At 44.8% G+C, this 19,687-nt stretch overlaps 5 protein-coding genes across 6 annotated transcripts in view; 1 reads left to right on the forward strand and 4 right to left on the reverse strand.

Annotated features, from left to right (window-relative positions):
* The window catches only part of LOC126576218 (polyamine-transporting ATPase 13A2), a 17,861-nt gene extending 15,644 nt beyond the window's left edge, over window positions 1–2,217 (reverse strand). For both annotated transcript variants that reach the window (XM_050237402.1, XM_050237401.1), the window contains exon 1: window positions 1,005–2,217. The gene's annotated coding sequence lies outside the window, so the exon portion shown is untranslated. The remainder of the gene's footprint in view (window positions 1–1,004) is intronic.
* LOC126576276 (peroxisome biogenesis factor 2) overlaps window positions 1–19,687 on the reverse strand; it is a 170,745-nt gene that overhangs the window by 140,220 nt on the left and 10,838 nt on the right. The gene's annotated exons all lie outside the window — the stretch shown is intronic.
* LOC126576268 (melanization protease 1-like) lies at window positions 2,626–5,415 on the forward strand. Its single transcript, XM_050237476.1, has 5 exons — window positions 2,626–3,108; window positions 3,233–4,013; window positions 4,114–4,540; window positions 4,625–4,821; window positions 4,894–5,415. The coding sequence occupies exons 2-5, from the start codon at window positions 3,950–3,952 to the stop codon at window positions 5,310–5,312; spliced, it is 1,107 nt and encodes a 368-aa protein (XP_050093433.1). The 5' UTR covers window positions 2,626–3,108; window positions 3,233–3,949; the 3' UTR covers window positions 5,313–5,415.
* Window positions 5,749–8,429, reverse strand: LOC126576271 (phospholipase A2 inhibitor-like). Its single transcript, XM_050237478.1, has 2 exons — window positions 8,306–8,429; window positions 5,749–6,829 (listed from the first exon to the last, which is right to left on the reverse strand). The coding sequence occupies exons 1-2, from the start codon at window positions 8,323–8,325 to the stop codon at window positions 5,878–5,880; spliced, it is 972 nt and encodes a 323-aa protein (XP_050093435.1). The 5' UTR covers window positions 8,326–8,429; the 3' UTR covers window positions 5,749–5,877.
* Window positions 10,053–18,811, reverse strand: LOC126579324 (zinc finger protein interacting with ribonucleoprotein K-like). The gene is made up of 4 exons (XM_050242810.1): window positions 18,792–18,811; window positions 16,939–17,154; window positions 11,065–11,161; window positions 10,053–10,991 (listed from the first exon to the last, which is right to left on the reverse strand). The coding sequence occupies exons 1-4, from the start codon at window positions 18,809–18,811 to the stop codon at window positions 10,053–10,055; spliced, it is 1,272 nt and encodes a 423-aa protein (XP_050098767.1).

Raw genomic sequence — 19,687 nt, forward strand, 5'->3', positions numbered from 1 at the left:
ATCTAGTCAGCAGCGTGACGATTCATCATTATTATCACCACCGGAATGGGGGTGGAGCAGCCGGACGCTGCGCTGTAGGCGACTGCCTAGAAAAGTCTATCAAAAAAAGATGCAGAATGACGCACCGAAAAGCCCCGGGGGGGGGGGGGGGGTGTTTCCCTGTCTGGGCCGTCTTGGGACAGTAACAAAAAATATTGACCTTGATCGAACGAGCTAATTAGATAATATTTATCGCGTGCTTATCACGGACCTTTCGCCGGCAATCCCAGAGCGCCGATAATCTTAACGGGCACTGGTAGATTGCTGCCCATTACGAAACTGATGGATGATTCTGGAACTTTGGGGTTTGTGATTCATCTTTCACTATCAGCAGCTATCATTTGTCTACAATCAAATAAGGGCTAACCGATATGGAAGGCTAGCTGGAACATTGGACAATTAGATTCGATTGGTGCAATTGGTGTTCGCTAATTCTACACGCCGGATTCAGGTTCAGGGCCATCGGCTCCATGGTTTGGTTCCGCTCAGTTTCATAATTTCATGTTTCTGTAAACAAAAAATACTTTTAAAAAGAATAATTCCCGTGGTTAGCAAATGAATGACGCAAACGTAACGCAAACACACGGTCACCGGTGCCAGAGCCCACGGTAGCGGTGCCGCTTATATGTCGGTCGGCCGATCGATTATGGAAATCGACCACCGAGCGACCGACCGGAAACAATCCATTTCGTGCGTCGTCGAGCCATCCGGGCACGACGCAATCGTATCCCCAAGGACACGCACAGGACACACGGGACGGCATATGACGGATAGGAATCGGCTCCGGAAGCCAGCGAAGGTGGCCCACCATCGAAAATACCGATGCCGCGATGGTTTTCTGATGAATCAACTAAAAGAAAACAATGTTTTCAGCCGTAGAGTGTGTCCTGCTCCTCCCGCTGCCACCCCCCTCCCCTCCTTCCCTGCTATTTGCTCCACAAATCGATAAATACGCACACACTCACCAGTATGCTGCGGTCCAAGTAGTAGTATCCAAGTAGTGCTGTGTAGTAGTAGCGATGAATCAATGTGCACTACGATATATCTGGGCGCTTAGGGGAACTCCTCTTCGTTCACAATCGTTCCACTTTAGATTCTTTCCCGAATTCCCTTTCTTTGTGCCGCCTGCGAATCCGTGTCCTGGCAAAACCACTGCTTTCCGTAGTAGTACGGCCGTATGGAAGTCGCTTGGCAGATGTGGGGGGTAGTTCGTGGCGCGTGGCAAGAGCCTCAAAAATCGATGATCGCAGAGTCGCAGAGGAGGTGGTGGTGGTTTTTGGTGTGAGATGAAATTGTTTTGCCGCGTGAAGGTTTGCTCGTTTCGTTGAATGATTGCCGTTCTTTATCGACTCTTGTCAATCACACAAAAAACCGTACGCAGGGAGATGCTGGTATTTTGTATGATCTCAAGGGACCACGGCATGCATCTAGTTCCGTTTGTGTAACACGGTCTCGAAGAAATTAACTAAATTGTGAACACTCTACATCACACCCTTTCCGTTCCGCGTTTGGCGCACTTCACACACTCTCTCTCTTCCTCTAGGCCCTCCACACCTTCGCTGCTATCATCGCCTGCTATGCCTCAACTTCGTCGCAGGATATCGATGATGGTGCATCACACTAGCGCCCGCCTCTTCTAGCCACCCTCCGGCGGTTGCCTAATCACCGCAACACACTCCGAGTCGGCGGACACTTCCACTTCACGTCGTTGGCCTGCAAATTTGTCACCGTATGTTGTGCACGTCTCACTCGCCGCGATTTGCCTGAACCATAAATATCGAAGGCTACGCGACACACAACTACACCAGAGCGCTCGCACGCACGCACGCACGCAGTGTATGTGCGAGGAGGCTGAGAAATAACACCACCCCGGCTGCACAGAAATAGGTGACGATAAGATGAGGTTTGCACACTGGCCACCCGTATGACCGTGGGGTGGTCGCGCTGTTGCTAACCCAGGTCTGCTCTGCTCTGCCAATACTGCAAGGTTCCGGGTAACTGCGGGGATCGATTTGCCCGCTGAAGGTTGCTGCTGTATTCCGGGGCCGCCGAAGAACGAGCACACTCTGGACCGGGATGACTCGTGACACTAGTAGCCGGGCTTTCACCCACGTTTCCGGTGTGGTCGCAAAAAGATTTCTGTGGTTGTTAAAACACAATTTCCGGAGTAATAACCACACGCACGCGGACCGCGGAATGAAAATCCGAACAGCAAAAATAGTGCTCGAATTCAAGAAATTTTCGAGCAGGCCTGGCAGCACGGTTCTCTCCGGATTTGGTTCCGTGGCGGGGGTTAGGGGGAAACCGGAAGAAAGCGGTTTACGGCTAGAAAGGGGCATCTCGGAGGAGCAAGGCGAACAAGAAGAGACAACCGGCGCGAACGAGCATGATGATTCATCGCCTCGGATTGCACAAGCGGCGCTTACGCCCAAACGGACTCTTTCACAGACACGTTGCTTTTGCTAACTCTGAGCCAGGTATGCACCACCGTTCAGTACGCACTCTTATTTTCTGTCACCTTTCCTGCTTAAATTTGTCTTCTTTCGTGTGCAACCGGGCATCGTTGTAATTGAGTGAAACAAATCAAACCGCGGGCAGCATCCCCATCGAACTCGTTCAGACTACTAATGGGATTCTTTCTACCGCGAGTATCTGGGTCCCGCCCGTATCCCAAAAGCCGCAGTGGCAAGAAGAGCGCAGTGTCTGTCGGTTATGTTGCGAATTAAATTCATTTGGCCTTGTTGGTTCTGTATGTGGAGAGTGGCGCGAGGCAGCATGGGCTGACACATGAATGGAACGGATACGCGGCCCTCAATTGAATCGTGTTCTCGCACGGGACGGGACGGGACGGGACCAGCAGGCCAGAATGATATAGGCAGCAAATGACCTTATCATTGAATCGTTCCACACGCCAACCGATTACCCGTCCACGCACAGCGCATCGCATGGCCGCCACTCAATTGGTACTTATGAAACGCAGTGATTGCTGGCACCCGGTATAATGCCGCCGAGAACCGGCATACAGTTCGATGGATATGGTAACAGAAGCGTTAGTTTGGAGAATAGGATGTAAGTTCTCTTGACTGATCGGTTTAGAAAATTAAAAAAACATGATAAATTGTGGGATTTTATGCTACATTTGCCACTACTGCTCTCGAAAAGTTGTTTAAAAATTGTTTAAAATTTTTTTCAGAACTCCCATAGTGTGCGCCTGGTTGCTTGCTAAATCCTCTCGTATGGAGGGCCGGAGATAATGTTGCAGCATTTGCCAGGGTCTCGATGGGCCACAGATGCACGAGGAGTGATCGCTTGATCGAAAGGAGTTTGATGTGATCAGTTCTATTCAAAGCAGAGCAGATGGGTGCCAAGTAAACAGTATTTAAAAAAAATCCATAAAAATTAGAAAACCGATGGGTAAACCTGTTGAACACAAATAAAGTGTATCACGTTCCACGTTTCCATCCTGTGTTGCAGCTGATGTGGGAAGTTCCAAACGTGATAAGAGTAGTGTTCCTACCAGCAGGGCAACGATTATGTTATTTATTTCACTATGAAACTAGGTATGCAAATCCAGCCTATTTGCATCGTACTCGAAGAAGAGGTAATCCCTGACTGCCTGACTAACTGGTTTTGCCCTTTTGGCAGCAGCATGCCGTGTAGATGTTATAGTGGTCCTGGACTCTCCTCGTTGCGATTACGCAGATGCACTCACAGATGAAATAAATATTTCATTGTTGACATTCACTGTGAACCAATGAAGCTTCCCTGCCTATCGCATTCTACTCTGCAGCATCTTCATTTTCTATAAAATAGTGCCGGATGATCGCACGATCGCCAGTGATAGTGGATCGACTAGTCTCGACTAGTCTATCAAGGTTGATCGGAACCAAGATTTCTACTCACCCGGAAGATGGCGACCAGAAAAATCGTCATTTGCCTACTGATAGTCGTGCACGTGTGCAGTGTGTTGTCTCGTAAGTAACCGTAGCTTTGTAAACCCGTCTTACCTAGTGTGGGCAGTAGAATGACGAGATTTGCTGACATACTTTCTATGTCATCAACGAATCACGACAGATAACGATCCCGCCTGCACTACACCTGTTCGTAAGGCAGGATTCTGTGTCCCAATCGAACGGTGTCGGAACATCAACCGCATTGTGCAGTCACGTACACCACCTAGCAGGGGCATCCAGAATTATATAAATCGTGCTGGCTGCACTCTGGCCGGTGTGGCACGTAGTATCTGCTGCCTACCAACGGAAATCGTTCCTGATACATCCGTGTCTAAGTGGCGCTTGTTACCGACGGAAACGTGCGGCAAAAGCACCTACCAAAAAGTAGGCTGGGGCAATACGACGGATCCATTCGAGTACCCGTGGATGGTGGTGCTGCGGTATGAGAGAGATGGCGAATTTAAAGATCAATGCGGAGGATCGTTGATCAATAACCGCTACGTGTTGACGGCCGGTCATTGCGTGAGAACCGAGAACCGTTGGAATCTGTAAGATATCGAGAGTAGTGATGTGCTAATCGTGAAAAGTTTGAATCATAATTCACATGACTGGTGTTCATTCTTTTACAACAGAATTAGTGTACGACTTGGCGAGCAGGACAAGAGCAAACCGATTGATTGCATAGTTTACAGCAATGGAGAAAGGAGGTGTGCGGATCCACCGATTGTGCTTGGCATAGAATCAACGGTTGTGTATCCCGGATACAATAGACCGTTTGCTAGGCACGACATTGCTTTAATTCGGCTGCCACAAGAAATCACATACAGTGGTAAGTGAATGGCGCCACCAAACATTCGTTTCCTTGATATGCTTTTATAACATTATTATCATTCTACTACAGATTCCATTCAACCGATTTGCCTACCAACCAGAGAGGATGTTCGCAATCTGCTACTGCCTAGGTTTATTGTGGCCGGCTGGGGTAAGACAGAGAACGAAACGGATTCTGATGTTTTAATGCAAGCAACGCTGGATTCGGTGCCAGTGCCGGAATGCCAAGGCACACTGAGGAAAAATGGCGTAATAATAGACCTTTCCGAGGAGCATCAGATGTGCGCTGGTGGGAAAAACCGTATTGACTCGTGCAGAGGCGATTCAGGAGGTCCTTTAGGTTTCAGCGTAGCACTCATAGGGGCACGATTTGTTGAATATGGAATTGTGTCGGCCGGTATTCAATCTTGTGGTCAGCGGAGTGTACCGGGAATTTATACTCGTGTAGCTCCCTACATGGAGTGGATAGCAGAAAACATTCAACCGTAATCGTGACCATCCCGGTGTGTCGGCTACGACCTCGCACGTAACCTGTTCTATCTAAGCAACATAAATATTTTACTCAAAATGAAATGCAAAACAATCAAATAAAAATAATCAAACAAACTTATGAAATACTTGCAAGCATTAACTGCTGGATGAATGGCTCCTATCTCCGGCCATGATGGTCCCGAATCGTTTCCTTGTTTCTTATCGGTTAGTTGAGGGTGAAGACAGCGTCCGTGTTCTAATCACCGCCGTGACCATATAGTGGCGGTCATCTGTTGCGAGAGTAACGTGATTGCGAATCGACGCTGCTGCAGTCCCAAACTGTAAGCAAAGACGCAGCACAACCGATCATGCATTATTCATGATCACCTCCTAGCATTGCCCGTGTGTAGTAGAACGCATGGCGGAGAAGTTGACTAGCCAACCAATATGATTCCTGTCTTTTTTTATTAAATTTTTTTAATGATTTTCCATCAATATTTAGTTTTGTATGTGGTTTAATAAATATCTTAAGTACTAATGTTGACGAAGCGACGAAAGCATTGTGATCAGCCTCCAGATTCATTCAAGCGAGGAGCCCACTTCGGCAGCACATGTTATCCCGCTTCCAGTAGCCCTGCATGCAGTCAGCATCCTTGTGTTCGACCGGATAATCAATATTGGACTCGATCAAATGTTTCACCAAAAGTGCTTGAAAATCGCAGGTAAAATCATTACCCTCCAGGAAAATTTCCTTTAGATTATTGTTTTCCGTCAACTCGAGTGCATCGAGATTTGTGAGCTGATTGTTGGCCAGCTGGAGTGACTCCAGTTTGTGTAGCGGTGCAAACACGCTAACATCCAGATTCGACGTTATCAGATCGTTGTTGGACAGATCGAGTAGCTGGAGCTCCGGCAGGCTGGAGGCACGTTCATTATCAATGTAATACACTCCGATATCGGCCAGCAGTAGTTGACGCAGATTTTTCAGCCCCACGAACCAGCCCAGCTCGATGGCTTTCTCCTGAGGGAGTTGCTTGTTGCCGCTCAGGTCCAGTATTTCCAGCTTCTTCAGCTGGCGAGTAATGTTCGAGATGTCCTGTAGCCGGTTCGAGTCGAGCACCAGCTCGATCATAGTCGTGGTCGCTGGCTCCTGAAGGACTATGACTTTGTTGATGGAGTTTTTCGACGCATAAAGACGTTCCAGGTTTTTCGGGATCATGACGGTGGTCAGGTTGCAGTTGGTTACATCCAGTACACGCATTTCGGGGAACGCAGTGAGTAATTCCATCGGGATGTGCTTCAGGTTGCTGTCAACAAAGGCGATTTGCTGTTCCTTTGATGACGGAGCTTTAAACGCGATAGCGTTGCGTCCATTGTACACAACGTTATGGAAAACGCAGTACTTATCTCCCAGAAATTGCTCATGCTTGCACTCATAGGTGGTTGCAGTAGGCTTAGTAACTCGCCTACGGGGTTGCGAGAGCACCGGCAGTATGATACAAAGTACCACGTACAGTGTAAGCCATATGAAGTTACTGAAACAATGATTGAAGGGAAAAAAGAAAATTAATCATTATTTGTTACACCTGTGAGGCTTTCTGTTTAAAAAAAATGATTTCATACGGACAACGACAAACTGAACCCTGGTCACATCACTTGATGTGAGCTTGACCTTTTTTAAAGTTTTCATAAATGACGTTTATAACATTACGTATTTAAACTATATTAAACTACTAAAAGAGTTATTATATTTACACCTGCTTTAGAGAGATTTATATTTACACCTGCTAAGTAAATGCTTTCTATTTCTACTGCCGAGCTTCACCACTCAGACTGATCAAAGGTTAGAAGAACGATTGCGTCCTGTGACTTCAATTGAAAAAATGTTTGCCATTAACATACCAACGCCTCATGCCGCTAAACAAAAGCCTCACGGGTCTAGACGAGAAGGGCACGGTCTAGAAGGGCACGATCTGGACGGGCACGATTATCACCGTTACACCGAGCAATTATACTTTTACCGTCAATGCGGATGCTGAGGCACGGAATTGACTAGTGCACTATTTCTCTAGTGACTTATTAGAACAATACTCGCTCTAAGTGCGGAAACATGAGATCATTCTTACAATCGTCATGAGATCATCACTGTCTACTTTACAACTTGAATGTTTCAATGATGCGTAATATGGAATGTAGCATTTATGCACGTTCGAATATTCTACACTCTATTTAAAAAAAAATAAAACATTGAACACATAATCTGTACACTATTTGCCAGGTCATCCCGTCGAGTTTTTAAAAATTGTGTTGATATTTTTTTCAAACAATTCTGTAAACTTATTCAGTTATGAATCGTAAAAAGCCCTTATTTTTGGGTGAAGTTGTTAACAAATCATCGCCAAAATACGACCAAATATACTGCAAAAGTTGCTGTTTATTATGGCATTTGAAAAAACATGTGTAGTTAGATAGTTTTCTACAAAAAAATAGTCAAACCGTTTTTGGTTCGAATCAAAAGACTTGCCCTTTTAAGCGACGAACCCGGTTTTATTATAGTGTGATCAATTTTTTAACTTAAAAAATCTGCGAAAAATCGAAAAATGGGAAATTAAAAAAAAAACCCAACGAAGTTATCTGTATAAACTTATAATCTATAAAAAGAATATTGATTTGCGTAGTTCAAATGATCCAGCACGCGGCTGCGATGGGCACCGGAAGAAGTAACTTTTCGCAGACGCACCATCATAAATTTGATGCCATGGATGAAGTATTCAATGAATCTTCCCCAAAATACAACGAAATATTCTTGAAAAGTTGCAATTTAATATGGCATTCACTAGAAAGAATTAGGTTGAATAGTTTCTTCACAAAAAATCACCAAAAATTAGCCTTTTTTGGGCATGAAATAACCTTAGCCACCAGCTTCACACAAACACGCCACAATGAAAATCATTAAACTTCACGGAATTTTCCAACAGAAACACTTGTTAACACCACACGTTTCTACTCACCATTTCGTTGGAAGCATCATTTTGATTCTGATAACACTGAACACTTAAAAAAATCTATACCGTTTTCTCGACAGAGGAGTGATGTTATTATGTCGTCCGCTCAGCTCAACCGGCGCCAAAGGTGTGCTCAGATGTGCTAAGGTGCGCAGATAAATGGTGTCACCAAACAAAAGCTAAACCACCAACACAATCAACATCAACCAACGGAGGTATGCTGTAAAGAGAAATCGCTATGATCGCCCCACGATTGTGTGCGTGAAATTCGCAAAGGGGGTAACGGTATGGTCAACATAATTGTTGAGTTAAGCACGCAGCGGTGGCGCTTTAAAAGCTAGTCAGATGTCATGATGACTCACTGAATGAATCAGAGGATCCATCCGGGCACTGATCCACCAGTCAAGATAACAGCCAGCTCGCAATAATCCAGAGCGAATGGCAACCTGCTGACGGCACCGGCTGTACCGGTTGTGATGCGATGCAATCAATCTTCGTCTTCTATCATATTGTGTGTTCTTTTTCTGGTTATAATTATAGGACATTAATGTCCTTGTGGGAGTCGTTTCCCTCCTTTTTTTTCCTTACATAACTCCTATCTGTTGTACGCACAGATGTGCGTCATTAAAATCGTCTTTCATGTAGAATACATTCTTTCTTGCATTCGTGAAATAGACGGAGAATGAGAGAAAAGAACAATCGAAGGGATAGAAAAAGATTCTGATCAAATACTAAATGATCTATGGCTGAACATGAATTCAGCTTGTTGTGGCGAAGTGAAAACCAAACATACGGCTTACTCGTCCTTGAGTATGCCAAAAAAAACGAAAGCGAATGAAAGCGAAGGTAAGACTGGCCCGTTCTTATGTGTAAAAAACCAGGAAGTGAAAGTTTGATGCAGTCACTGACGGATTTATTCATTGGCGTCCTTTATTAACCTGTATCATTGCCTATCGTCTCAACTTAAAAAGGCAACGAGAGACGAGAGGAGGCGCACGTGCCATCAGTTAGTTGGATAAATCTTCATGAAATGTGACGCATAGATGACGCATTGGTGCGCTGCTGTTTCCTTTTTTCACAGAAAGAGGACGCCCATGGTTTCCGTTTCCACCGGAAAATTGCGTCTCGGGTAGCACTGCCGTGGAAATCGATTTTCCCAGTTTTGTTTGATTTTTAAATTTACCTCAAATCTCCATCAGTCTTTATCGGTTTAGCGTTTGTTTAATCAGTTGAACGAAATGAAGCTTTATCCATTTATTTGGATAACTTGTAAATATTTCCTGTGCATTACAATTGGCTACTTTTTAAGCTATAAACGGGTATAACATGTTATTCATCCCTTTGATAGTTTCGTTTTAAATTTTAAAAACTTTTTTTTTTCGGTGTTATCTTTTGTTCGAGGATACGACGATAGAAGAAAAGCAGCGTAAGTAGCTTTGTTGCAGCAGAATCGACAAATACTTACATAAACTGGTATTACGCTACGGTGCAGAAAGAAATACCGAGACGAAGAAACAACATCAAAATCAATTGTTTATTAATGCCTATTGCTGGCCAGCACACAGAATGAAAACCTCCATTCCTGGACTATTTGTGCAAAACACTTAACCATTTATTTTACACAAACTCTTCAAACTAGCATCCACAATCGGCAACATCTACCCTACCATACACACATCAATCATAAAGGACACAAAAGTCCTTTCCTTTTGAAGGCTTAGAACTTGGCACCCCCCCTCCCCCAAGAGAATCCCTAACAGCACTTGGCACTCTCCGCATGTGTGAACAGCTCCGAAGCTCCCCGGACAGCCCCACCAAGAGCAGCAGCAGCAGCACCAGCATTCCGCTCGTGGCACTTCCGGTGTTTGGTGAGTGCGTTCGACTGGACGAAACTTTTCAAACACACCGTGCACTGGTGCGGTCGCTGGCCACTGTGGATGAGCGAGTGACGCAACAGATCGTACCGTTCCTTGAACGACTTCCCGCACACCGCACACCCGTACGGCCGCTCGCCACTGTGCGTCTTCCGGTGGCGCACGAGCACGTGCTTCTCGGCGAACGTCTTACCGCACTGCTCGCACCCGTACGGCCGTTCGTTCGAGTGACTCCGGATGTGGGTCTTGAGTGCGTGCAACCGAACAAACTCCTTCCCACACAACCCACAGCAATGCGGTCGTACCGGGGCGTGCAATTGCCGATGGCTGGACAGGGCACTCGGTTGCGTAAAGATGCGACCACACGTTTCACACTGTAACGTTGGTCCACCGTCGGTGCCACCGTGTAGTTTCCGGTGGGCGGCCAGTGTCGAGCGGAGACTGAACGAACGGTCACAAACTTCGCACCGGAATGGCCGCTCACCCGTGTGGACCCGCAGATGACACGTGAGCGCTAGCCGACGACGGAACTGTTTGCCACAGTGCGAACAGCTGAAAGACGCTGGCGACGAGTGACCACGGCCTCGATGATGCCGGTGACACGTTTCACACCGACGGTTCCGGTTCTGTGTTTGCGTTCCGCACGTCTCACACCACCATTCACCCGTTTTGTTCTGTTGTGATGAGGTACGTTCGCTAAAGGATTCACCGTCGGCCTCCACTTCCTCTTGTTCCTCGAAGGCGCAGCATGCCAACCGAGCATCGTTTTCCGTGTCGCTACCACCTTCGTTCGCCGCTGAACCGATGAACATGATTTCCTGTAATAAAAAGAGATAAGAAAGGAACGTCATAGAATGTTGGGATGCGGTTTTCCACGCCACGCAATCTTACCTCAGCGAGTGATGTATCGGAGTAGGCTTGGCTCACTTCATCACTGGCATGGCCCGAATCCTGGTCACTATCGTCCTGTTCGGCCATCAGTACGGCGCTGGTCGAGAGATGAGAGAAAAAAGGCGTAAAGAATTGGATTAATTTAACAGATCATTAAAAGGTAAAGTATACTAGGCTTAAGTCATTAGGTTTAAACACCGAGCACCCCCGGTATAAGGGTCCCTGGGGCAGGAGGAAATGCCTGTTCCCTCTACTGTTTATACTCTATCTTCCTCTATCTTTCTAATATATACGGCTCCGTCCGTAAGATATCAACTAAAAAAAAAATTAAAAGGTAAAGTGATTGTCGAATTTAATAAAGTAGCAAACGCACTCCTCTGCTTTAACTCTGAGCACACTCGCGACCGCGACCACTTGCGGTCGCAAATTCCCTCAAACTAATGCATCATCGGTTCCATGCGATTCGGTTAAACGCGTTATCGAAGATCCAAGCGCACCTCACCGCGCCATTATGTCTTCTCGCCATATGCTCTGCGTATCCTTTTTTTCTCTCTCTGAGTCCTTTTCCTCTTAGATAACCCTCCCGAACTTCGTCGATTGGTCGATTGGTAACGAACGGTAACGCCCTTTTCGGGATCGCTCTCCGGTATCCTGGCGCGCGCGGAGAAGAGACTACGCGGAATCCCCTTTCCTTTTTTCTTTTTTGGAAATGTCCTTGATTGCCCTGGTGGTGGCCCATTATTGAGAGCCGATTCGGAGGGAATTCTTTCGCGAGGGAATAACTTTTTTCGCTCTTCCCTGGCGTCGCTCAAGCTAATGGTGATGGTGGTTATCGCGATGGTGATGATGGTTTGGTGATAAGGGAACGCTGGTGCCAGGCTGGTGTGTGTCGTTTGAATAGACTTCTTCCTCTCCTTCTGTGTCGAAACGCTTTAGAAAGGAATCCTTTCAAGTGTATTGTAATTTGTTTGCCAGAGAAACAGATTGAGATTCAGATTGGGAAGACAGTCATGCGATAAGCGAGAGCTCCGCTTTTGCCGTCGGTTTAGATCGTCCAAGTTGGACGGATGTCCTTTAAATGTTTTTGCAAATTTATCTACGTTTCTTATGGATTTAAAAAATCGGTGTAGATATTGTTTTGATTAGCAACAGGTAATTAGGCATAGCGTCGAGTGAAACAAACTAAGGCGATGTAAAATTCATGTAGTTGTAATCGTTTTATCGGCCATTTTTAATGTTCATATTTTTTGGGACTTACATTTTGAATAAACATGTTATGCCACAGAGAACATTTTATGCCAATGCCCCATTCTTAGAATTGATTAATTAGATTGAAATCAAGGATTATTTTAACCACTTTTTCCGTGAATCCAGAAACGAAATGGTCTTTAAGAATATTGTAAACTGTTGGAACACTAGTAAGCATAACCCTGGTTTGCACCACATACGCTTCTATTTAATTAATGAAACCCTATTTAAAAGGTAGGTAAGCTTCAATTGCGTGTATGAATCAGGGTAAAAGGTTATTGAAAGCCATATGATTATATTAATAGTATAATTGATCATATCGGTCCATTATGGACTGACTGTTCACGATTTCGATCACGTCTTTTGATCATGGCCAGTCAATATGCATTTAGAATTTAATAGCTATCCTATGCTTCACATGCTGCTATGCTTTTTAGAAATAACACAATTTCCAATTGCAAAACCTTTTGTGGCACTCGGATAATTTGAGTTCTTACAGCCACCGTTGCCAATTAAGCTCAATCAAGCGCATTCAACTTCATGCGGTTCGATTAGATTTTCCATCCACTCATGGCATTCATAATTAAGGGCCGTTTTCTAAATTAACACCCAACTAAAACAATCACTCATTCCCGGCGCAATGCAGTCCGTCGTTATTTATTTAGCGGAAAAAAAACTTTTCGTTTCGCTACATTTCCGGATCCGCGGTCGAATGTAAATAAATATATTTTACTGCGCCACCGGATCGGAAAGGAGCCAGCTGTTAGTGAGGTCCTGGGTAGTGGTAACATCCTAGTTCAACCGCACCGCGTCTCATCCATTATGCACGGTCCCATCCCCGTCCCCGTCCTCGTCCGGTAAAGTGGCAAAAACCGACGGATCACCGTAACCGCTGAACTGATTCGCGGATTCGTTTGTTTCCTTACGCGAGTGCCTATGCAAATAGCGATAATTATTTGCACTAGTCAGCACCGCGGTGGGCTTCCATGGACGTATTGTTTTTACTTGCCGTTGCTATTGCGCCAACACGGTACGCACCCTGTTTTCTAGGCCCAACAATCGCGAGTTCCAATTAAACATGCAGATCATGGAACGCACACAACCGTACCGTATGCCGCGAAAGGTACCGCAGTAGTACTTCCCTAAGTGACGCGAATCCGTCTCGAATTCTGTTCTATTTGCAACGCCAAGCAAAGGGGCGGACGTGGGCGATTGTTGTATTCCCTCATCTTTTAATTTAGCGAATCGTCTCTGTTTGAGTTTCAGCGGTTCGGTGGGTTAACTCTTTTTCCGCCTTTCCAACAAAAACGGGACCCGAAAACTCTTCCTCTGCCTTACACCGAAGTCCTACGTAATCGTGAGAGGTAGAATTCATTCTCTCAGCTTCTGGCGATTTTCTTTTTCTTTCGGTGGAGAGTCTCTATGGCTTCACACTTTCCGCCTTTTACGCATCTTATCAAATTAAAAAAAAGCCGTAACAGAATTCCGATCGATACCGAGCAACTCCGTTTCGTCTTGGGAGGGAGTAAAACAAACTTTTTTCTCATTCCCTAATGCCACCGCATTAGCATGGGGTCGAGCTGAGTGAGGCTGGTAGAAGTAAAGAACTTTCTTTACGCTTACACTTGGCAAGCTAATTTTCCGGACAATTCACTAGGGCATCGTGAGTTAATTAACAGTGGCTAACGTAGGGCAGGTGAAACTTCAAACAAATTACGTAAGATTATTGGTCCAAGTGTAACAGTTCCGACTTAGGCGGACCAGTGAGTACGATTTTTGCGTCACTTCTTTTGCGCTTTCAATGCTCGGCGCCCTGACTTCAAAGGCACTCGTCGTGATGGTGTTTGATTCCTTTTTTCTTGGGCAAATCATCTAAGGGGGAAGCTGGCTGCCTATGTTGTTGTTGGGGTGTATCAATTATAGGTTGTTAATTGTGGATCGTTAAGGAAAGACGAGACTTCGAGCAATTGGCCTTTTTTCTCTAACTCTCTCATCGTAGCCGCATTCGTTCTTGTTGAATTTCCATTTTTTATATTTGGCAGCACCTTGAAGTTGGAAAAAATGATCACAATATGATGGTGAGATTGACTAATAATCAAACCGGGTTCGTCGCTTAAACGGGCAAGTCTTTTGAATCGTACCAAAAATCATGCCAAGCGTAGCGGCGGAATGGGTCACCAGAAAAATAAAAATCAATATTCTTTTAATAGATTATAAGTTTATCTAGTTAGTCACGTCGAGTTTTTGTTGAATTTCCAATTTTTTGACTTTTGGTAGATTTTTGAAGTTGAATCTTACTCAACAACTAAAGTAAATTCCTCAAAACAACTTCCTCGCCCTAGGTCTGGTGTAACAGTATAAGTTTGTTCCGGTAGCTCAAATGTATTCCTCCCAAATCGATCGGTTGGATTTGACATAGTTTCTCCCATCACGGGCCAGGCCAGGCAACCATCGATCCGAACTAAATCCTGTAAACGCCGACGGCAGACCCTAGCTCTCCTTTCACCAAACTCCAATCATCATCCCACCGTACGCCTTGAATCACCTTTGTCGATCATTAAAAATGCAACAACTAATAAAACTTTACCAGTTGAGTGTTCGATTGTTTTACCATAAACTTTTCCCCTTCCAACCCAACCCTAAAGGAGAAACAACTGTTCAATGTTCATTGTTTCCTACGGCAGGGCAGCGCTTATGTGCCAACATTCCCAGGAGAGTAGGTTGGCGGATATCGGATAACTGGAACGAGCGTCGTGATTGAGTTTTGTGCAAAGTTTTGTTTACGCTCCAAGTGTGCCCGTTCCGTGGCTTGGTTAAACCTGAAAGGCGAACGACCAAATGCGGAAGTTGCTCCAGCGAAATGGCACTGGCGCTGGCAAATGTTCGCTGGTGAATGTTTGATGATGATGAGGATGATGATGATGATGATGATGTGACGCATGTGTGGGCTGCCTTCACACTGCCTGTGGTGGCCGAGGTCTTCTGCAACGAACGATTGCTAAGGGGCCAAGCTGGATTATGAGTTGCAGGAACAACAAAGTTTCACTCACAGCACCCGGAGGCACTGAACGGAGGGTATGCTGGACCGGATCTTTCGGGGTCTCTGCCCAAGGACCCTCGGGGCAAAGGTAAGAGAAGAAGCAGACAAGCAAACCTCGGGGGAAGAGGATGCTGCATCGGGATTTCGTTGCAGCCAAAGGTGCATCCGCCGACGGTGCACTAGCCCATAGCCGGTATGATGATGTTACGCCTCGGGTGCTATGGCCTCAATGAAACGACAAAGGTAGGCCAATAATGGCGGCAGCATATTGCTCATTTGCTCTCCGTTAAGCAGCTTCGTTACGGGGCACGTAGCAATGGGGCGTGAAATTAATGAGCTTTAAGTTTGGAGTGGCTCGACAAGGACCTTTTCTGATACAAGGACTCCAGGGGTCAACCACGGGTTAATCGTCTAGATTTCTTAATTGGTTACCATTTGTTGCATTCGTTTCAGGGGGATAGTTCATTGGCAATGGTGGTGACACTTTGTTATTGTATCTTCCTATTTGTAGCCTCTTGTTTTGAGTCAATCAAGTAAAGGGAACCAAGCACCGCTATGCGTTCACAAAAAAAACCTTTTTTATCTTAAACTTTCCGTCCGTTTATCATTTAATTAATTTTCCACAAGCATGTGAAGGACGGAATATTGGATATTTTGTTTTTCAAAAGCCAAATTTAATGCCTTCATTTAATGCAGAGGTTGCAGAGAGCGAAACTGTCTATTTCAATAGAAATTTAATTGTTGAAACAATATCCTCTCTCGGTCCTTAGTTTGATTTACTTTTCTAGCGAAGCTATTCGCTAACGTACACCATTTTCAAACCGACAATCGCTAGATAATTCCAGTGAAACAGACAACCACGATTCCGTGGTATCATGCAAGCAACGAATCCTTTCAACTTCATACGCGCACCCCAGCGAATTAGCGGATGGTTAACCCGCGGATTTCGAAAAGACTTCGTCGTTCTGTACCGCTAGTGCGTCGTTGTAAAAAAGCGCCTTTTTAGGGATTCATACGTTATTTTTACAAAACTTCCATCATTTCGGGTTGGCAGGGTGGCCGGAGCGACGCTAGTACCGTTTAACATTACGTATTCATAAGCTTTAGAAGAAGCCAATGGAAAAATACCCAGAAATTGCACACGCGCTCCCGTAGAGTGCACGAATCGCTGGGATTTCCATTCCAATAATTTTATTATCGGATGTCCCGATGGCGTGACGGGAGAGATTGACGATAGGATCTGTTTGCTGATGCTGGGATTGTTAACGTAAACTATTATATCGATACCGAATCTTATCCTTCACCAATCGGAGTCCTATAAATGGCATTAGAAGCCTTACGTCAACATTTACACTTCTCATGCCGCAGGACTCTTGCTAGCGCCACAGAAGACGTGGTCTAATCCGTGGCAATGTTTTGGCAGTGCTGGGCGTGTGGAACAATAGTTACTTATGCTCTCCGTGCTGGTGGTCGGGGGCGATGGGTTTTCTCTCGTGAATTGTCAACGGGTGTGCGTATTTATCCACCGCAAATGGTTTGAAAGTAATTGCTTAATCCCAGACCCAGTGCAGGTGCGTTCTACTTACGTGCAGTTCGATGGCTTCCGGTGCGAGGAGGCTGCATGATGTGGCGGCTGGTGTTGCTGCTGCTGGTCGCCCGGAAGGGTCGAAAGTAGTTCCGGCCAGGAGGCCAGCACTGTTTGATCAGTGCTCGGTAGCATTGTACTGCCGACCGATTCGTCCAGCAGAATGGAACGGATGCTTAGGTCCAGCTCCCGCTCGTCGAAACCATCGAAGTTGAAGCTGTGCCGGGGACAGGGGGATGCATTTGTAAGTTAGAAGGAAGTGTTGCTCTATTTACCTTCTCGATTTCTATAACAAGTTTGCTAACATAACAGTGGGTGTTTACTTAAAGTGAAATTCCATAGATCCCATCTAAATTTAACGCCAAATCGACAATGGATTTGTTTGCTTTGTAGCTAAGCAGTGATTGGAGAATGAATGATGGAACTTGATTTTCAATGGCAAGTCAATCTTGTGGGTTCATAAATATTCACATTGTTAAGCTGTAGACTAATGCATTTTCTTAGCCAGTGTTATGAACGCAACACAAATGGCTTCACTCTTTAGGAACATATGATTTCCATTTCATTAAAATTTGACTCATTATTTGAATTTTAGGTGAATTAATTATTCGTTAGTTAACTTCGTTAGTTCATGAGATAAGTAGTACCATCGTTATTGTAACTGTTTAATGGTTTTCTATGGAGAAGCTTCCTGTTTCTATCTCGATTCTAAAGTAATTCATTCAGTTTTTTGTTATTCCTTTAAACTTTAAGGGGGCACTTCGGGAATTAATTTTTATTTGTGACACATATTTTTAACATTTTTCCATGAATGCTGATCCTTTCAGGAACATTGTGTAAATTTCTTGGATCAATCGAAGCAAAACTGACAAAGTTATAGATTTTTGAAAACCCGCGTTTCATACAAGGCTCCATACAGCTCGCTACTTTGAAGCGCGTTTCCCAAAATCAACATTTTCAAAGCCGGTGCCCATCGTACCGTAAAAACTATTGGACAGATCGATTTGAAACTTTTAACACATAATCTGTACACGTTTTTCCAGGTAGTCCCGTCGAGATTTCATAAAAATTGTTGATCTTTTTTTAAATAAATAATTATGTAAAGCTCGTTTTTTTGCGGAATCGCAAAAAGCATCACTTTTTCAACTTAAAAAATCTGCCAAAAATATAAAAATTAGTATATCAACAAAAACTTGACGGGACTAACTAGATAAACTTATAATCTTTCTAATGAATATCGATTTGTATATTTCAAATGACCCTTCATGTTGCTACGATGGGCACCGTAAAAAGTACGTTTTCGACGACATGCCTACCAAAATTTGATGACATTGATTAATTTTTCAGTGAGTGTTGCTCAAAACATAATCAAATATTCTTCAAAAGTTGTAGATTAATATGCCATTTACTTGAAAAAATAAAGTTGATTGGTTACGTCACAAAAAATCACCAAAACCGGGCTTTTTTTTGGCCCGAAAATTTCAAAGTCCCCCCTTAAACAAGTAAATCATTGAAGCACCTCTATTATCATATTTTCAAATAATAGACTAATACACACATAATGTGCAGTCGAGCAAGTACTTAAACCAATTAGATGAAACCAACGAACTTTAGAAAAGAGTAATTAATTTCGTTTCACAATGTTTGCATACATCTTGCTCTAATTTAAAAATATCACTAGTAAACAGCAAAACGAAACGGAAAGGCTGGAAAGCTGCACTCATTACCTCAAAAGTCGACCATCAAGTATCATCTTTCACTGTATTTGACCTCAATTTACTTCTTTTCCGTCTGAAAAGGACATTCAGTCCATACGTTTTGGCAAACCTTTCCTACACTGCTCAATCTACTTACATGTCGATGTCCCAGTCCATCGTGAGATCACACTCCACTCCGGGAATCGGAATCATCGGAGGGCAGCAAAAAAAACGCTGGACTTCTGGGGATGCTGGAAACGCGCCACACTACGATACCAAACCACTTTACCAGCACTAGCACTTTCCCGGTCCCTCCTTCCTAAGGCTTCCGTATAGCGTATTGTTCCGGTTTGTTTACGAATTTTCGGTCCCACCAAAATCCCACCAGAAAATACACTCACACCATTCCGGGGCGTTGTATTTGAGGTACCGTCACCGGAGTCACCCGTGTGCTGTACGATCGAAATGTCCTTGCTGTACCTTGAAAGGATATGTGTGAGCGTATGTGTTCACGGAACGGAACCGTTTAACGGATACGGCTTACGTCTTATTGTTATCGCAGTTAATCGTCCTTTCCAGCGTACCCTCTCCTCTAGTCCTCTAGTCAACAAGGCCAATCAATTAAGGACAATGCACAGAAGAGACACACGTTGAGCACTTTGGAAGCTGAGCACCATCCCAGCCATCCAGTTCTTCTCTTAAAATCCTTGTGTCCTTTAGCTTTCACAGACTTGCATCCCGTCGCTTGGATACATTTGCTTTCGGAAAACCGTTTCTAAACCGCTTAAGATCGAACACTCGACTGTAAAGGGGACCGTTTTCTAACAAATCTACGATTGCCGTCCGTCCTGTCCGTTTCTGGCAGGTGTCTACGGATGAATGTCCCTCGAAAAAGCCCGGAAACTGTGTCCTGCCGATACCGATCTAACCTTGCCGACAGTCCGTTCGAAAGTGAACTGCTGCAATGCTCGCCGTTCCTGACGAAGCCACCGAACAACCCGGAGCCTGCTGACCTGATGGGACGCTGTAGCCTGTCTCTTGTCCTGGTCCCGC

Source organism: Anopheles aquasalis, chromosome 3 (assembly GCF_943734665.1).
Source record: "Anopheles aquasalis chromosome 3, idAnoAquaMG_Q_19, whole genome shotgun sequence".
Classification (NCBI taxonomy): Eukaryota; Metazoa; Arthropoda; class Insecta; order Diptera; family Culicidae; genus Anopheles; species Anopheles aquasalis.

Bases quoted from the DNA above. Each gene is read 5' to 3' on its own strand.
- LOC126576268 (XM_050237476.1), top strand. From the start codon at position 3,950: ATGGCGACCAGAAAAATCGTCATTTGCCTACTGATAGTCGTGCACGTG. The intron at 4,014-4,113 runs GTAAGTAACCGT...GAATCACGACAG, and splicing joins CGTGTGCAGTGTGTTGTCTC to ATAACGATCCCGCCTGCACT. The intron at 4,541-4,624 runs GTAAGATATCGA...CTTTTACAACAG, and splicing joins ACCGAGAACCGTTGGAATCT to AATTAGTGTACGACTTGGCG.
- LOC126576271 (XM_050237478.1), bottom strand. From the start codon at position 8,325: ATGATGCTTCCAACGAAATG. The intron at 6,830-8,305 runs GTGAGTAGAAAC...TCATTGTTTCAG, and splicing joins ATGATGCTTCCAACGAAATG to TAACTTCATATGGCTTACAC.
- LOC126579324 (XM_050242810.1), bottom strand. From the start codon at position 18,811: ATGGACTGGGACATCGACAT. The intron at 17,155-18,791 runs GTAAGTAGATTG...TCCCCGGCACAG, and splicing joins ATGGACTGGGACATCGACAT to CTTCAACTTCGATGGTTTCG. The intron at 11,162-16,938 runs GTAAGTAGAACG...TCTCTCGACCAG, and splicing joins CGGAAGCCATCGAACTGCAC to CGCCGTACTGATGGCCGAAC.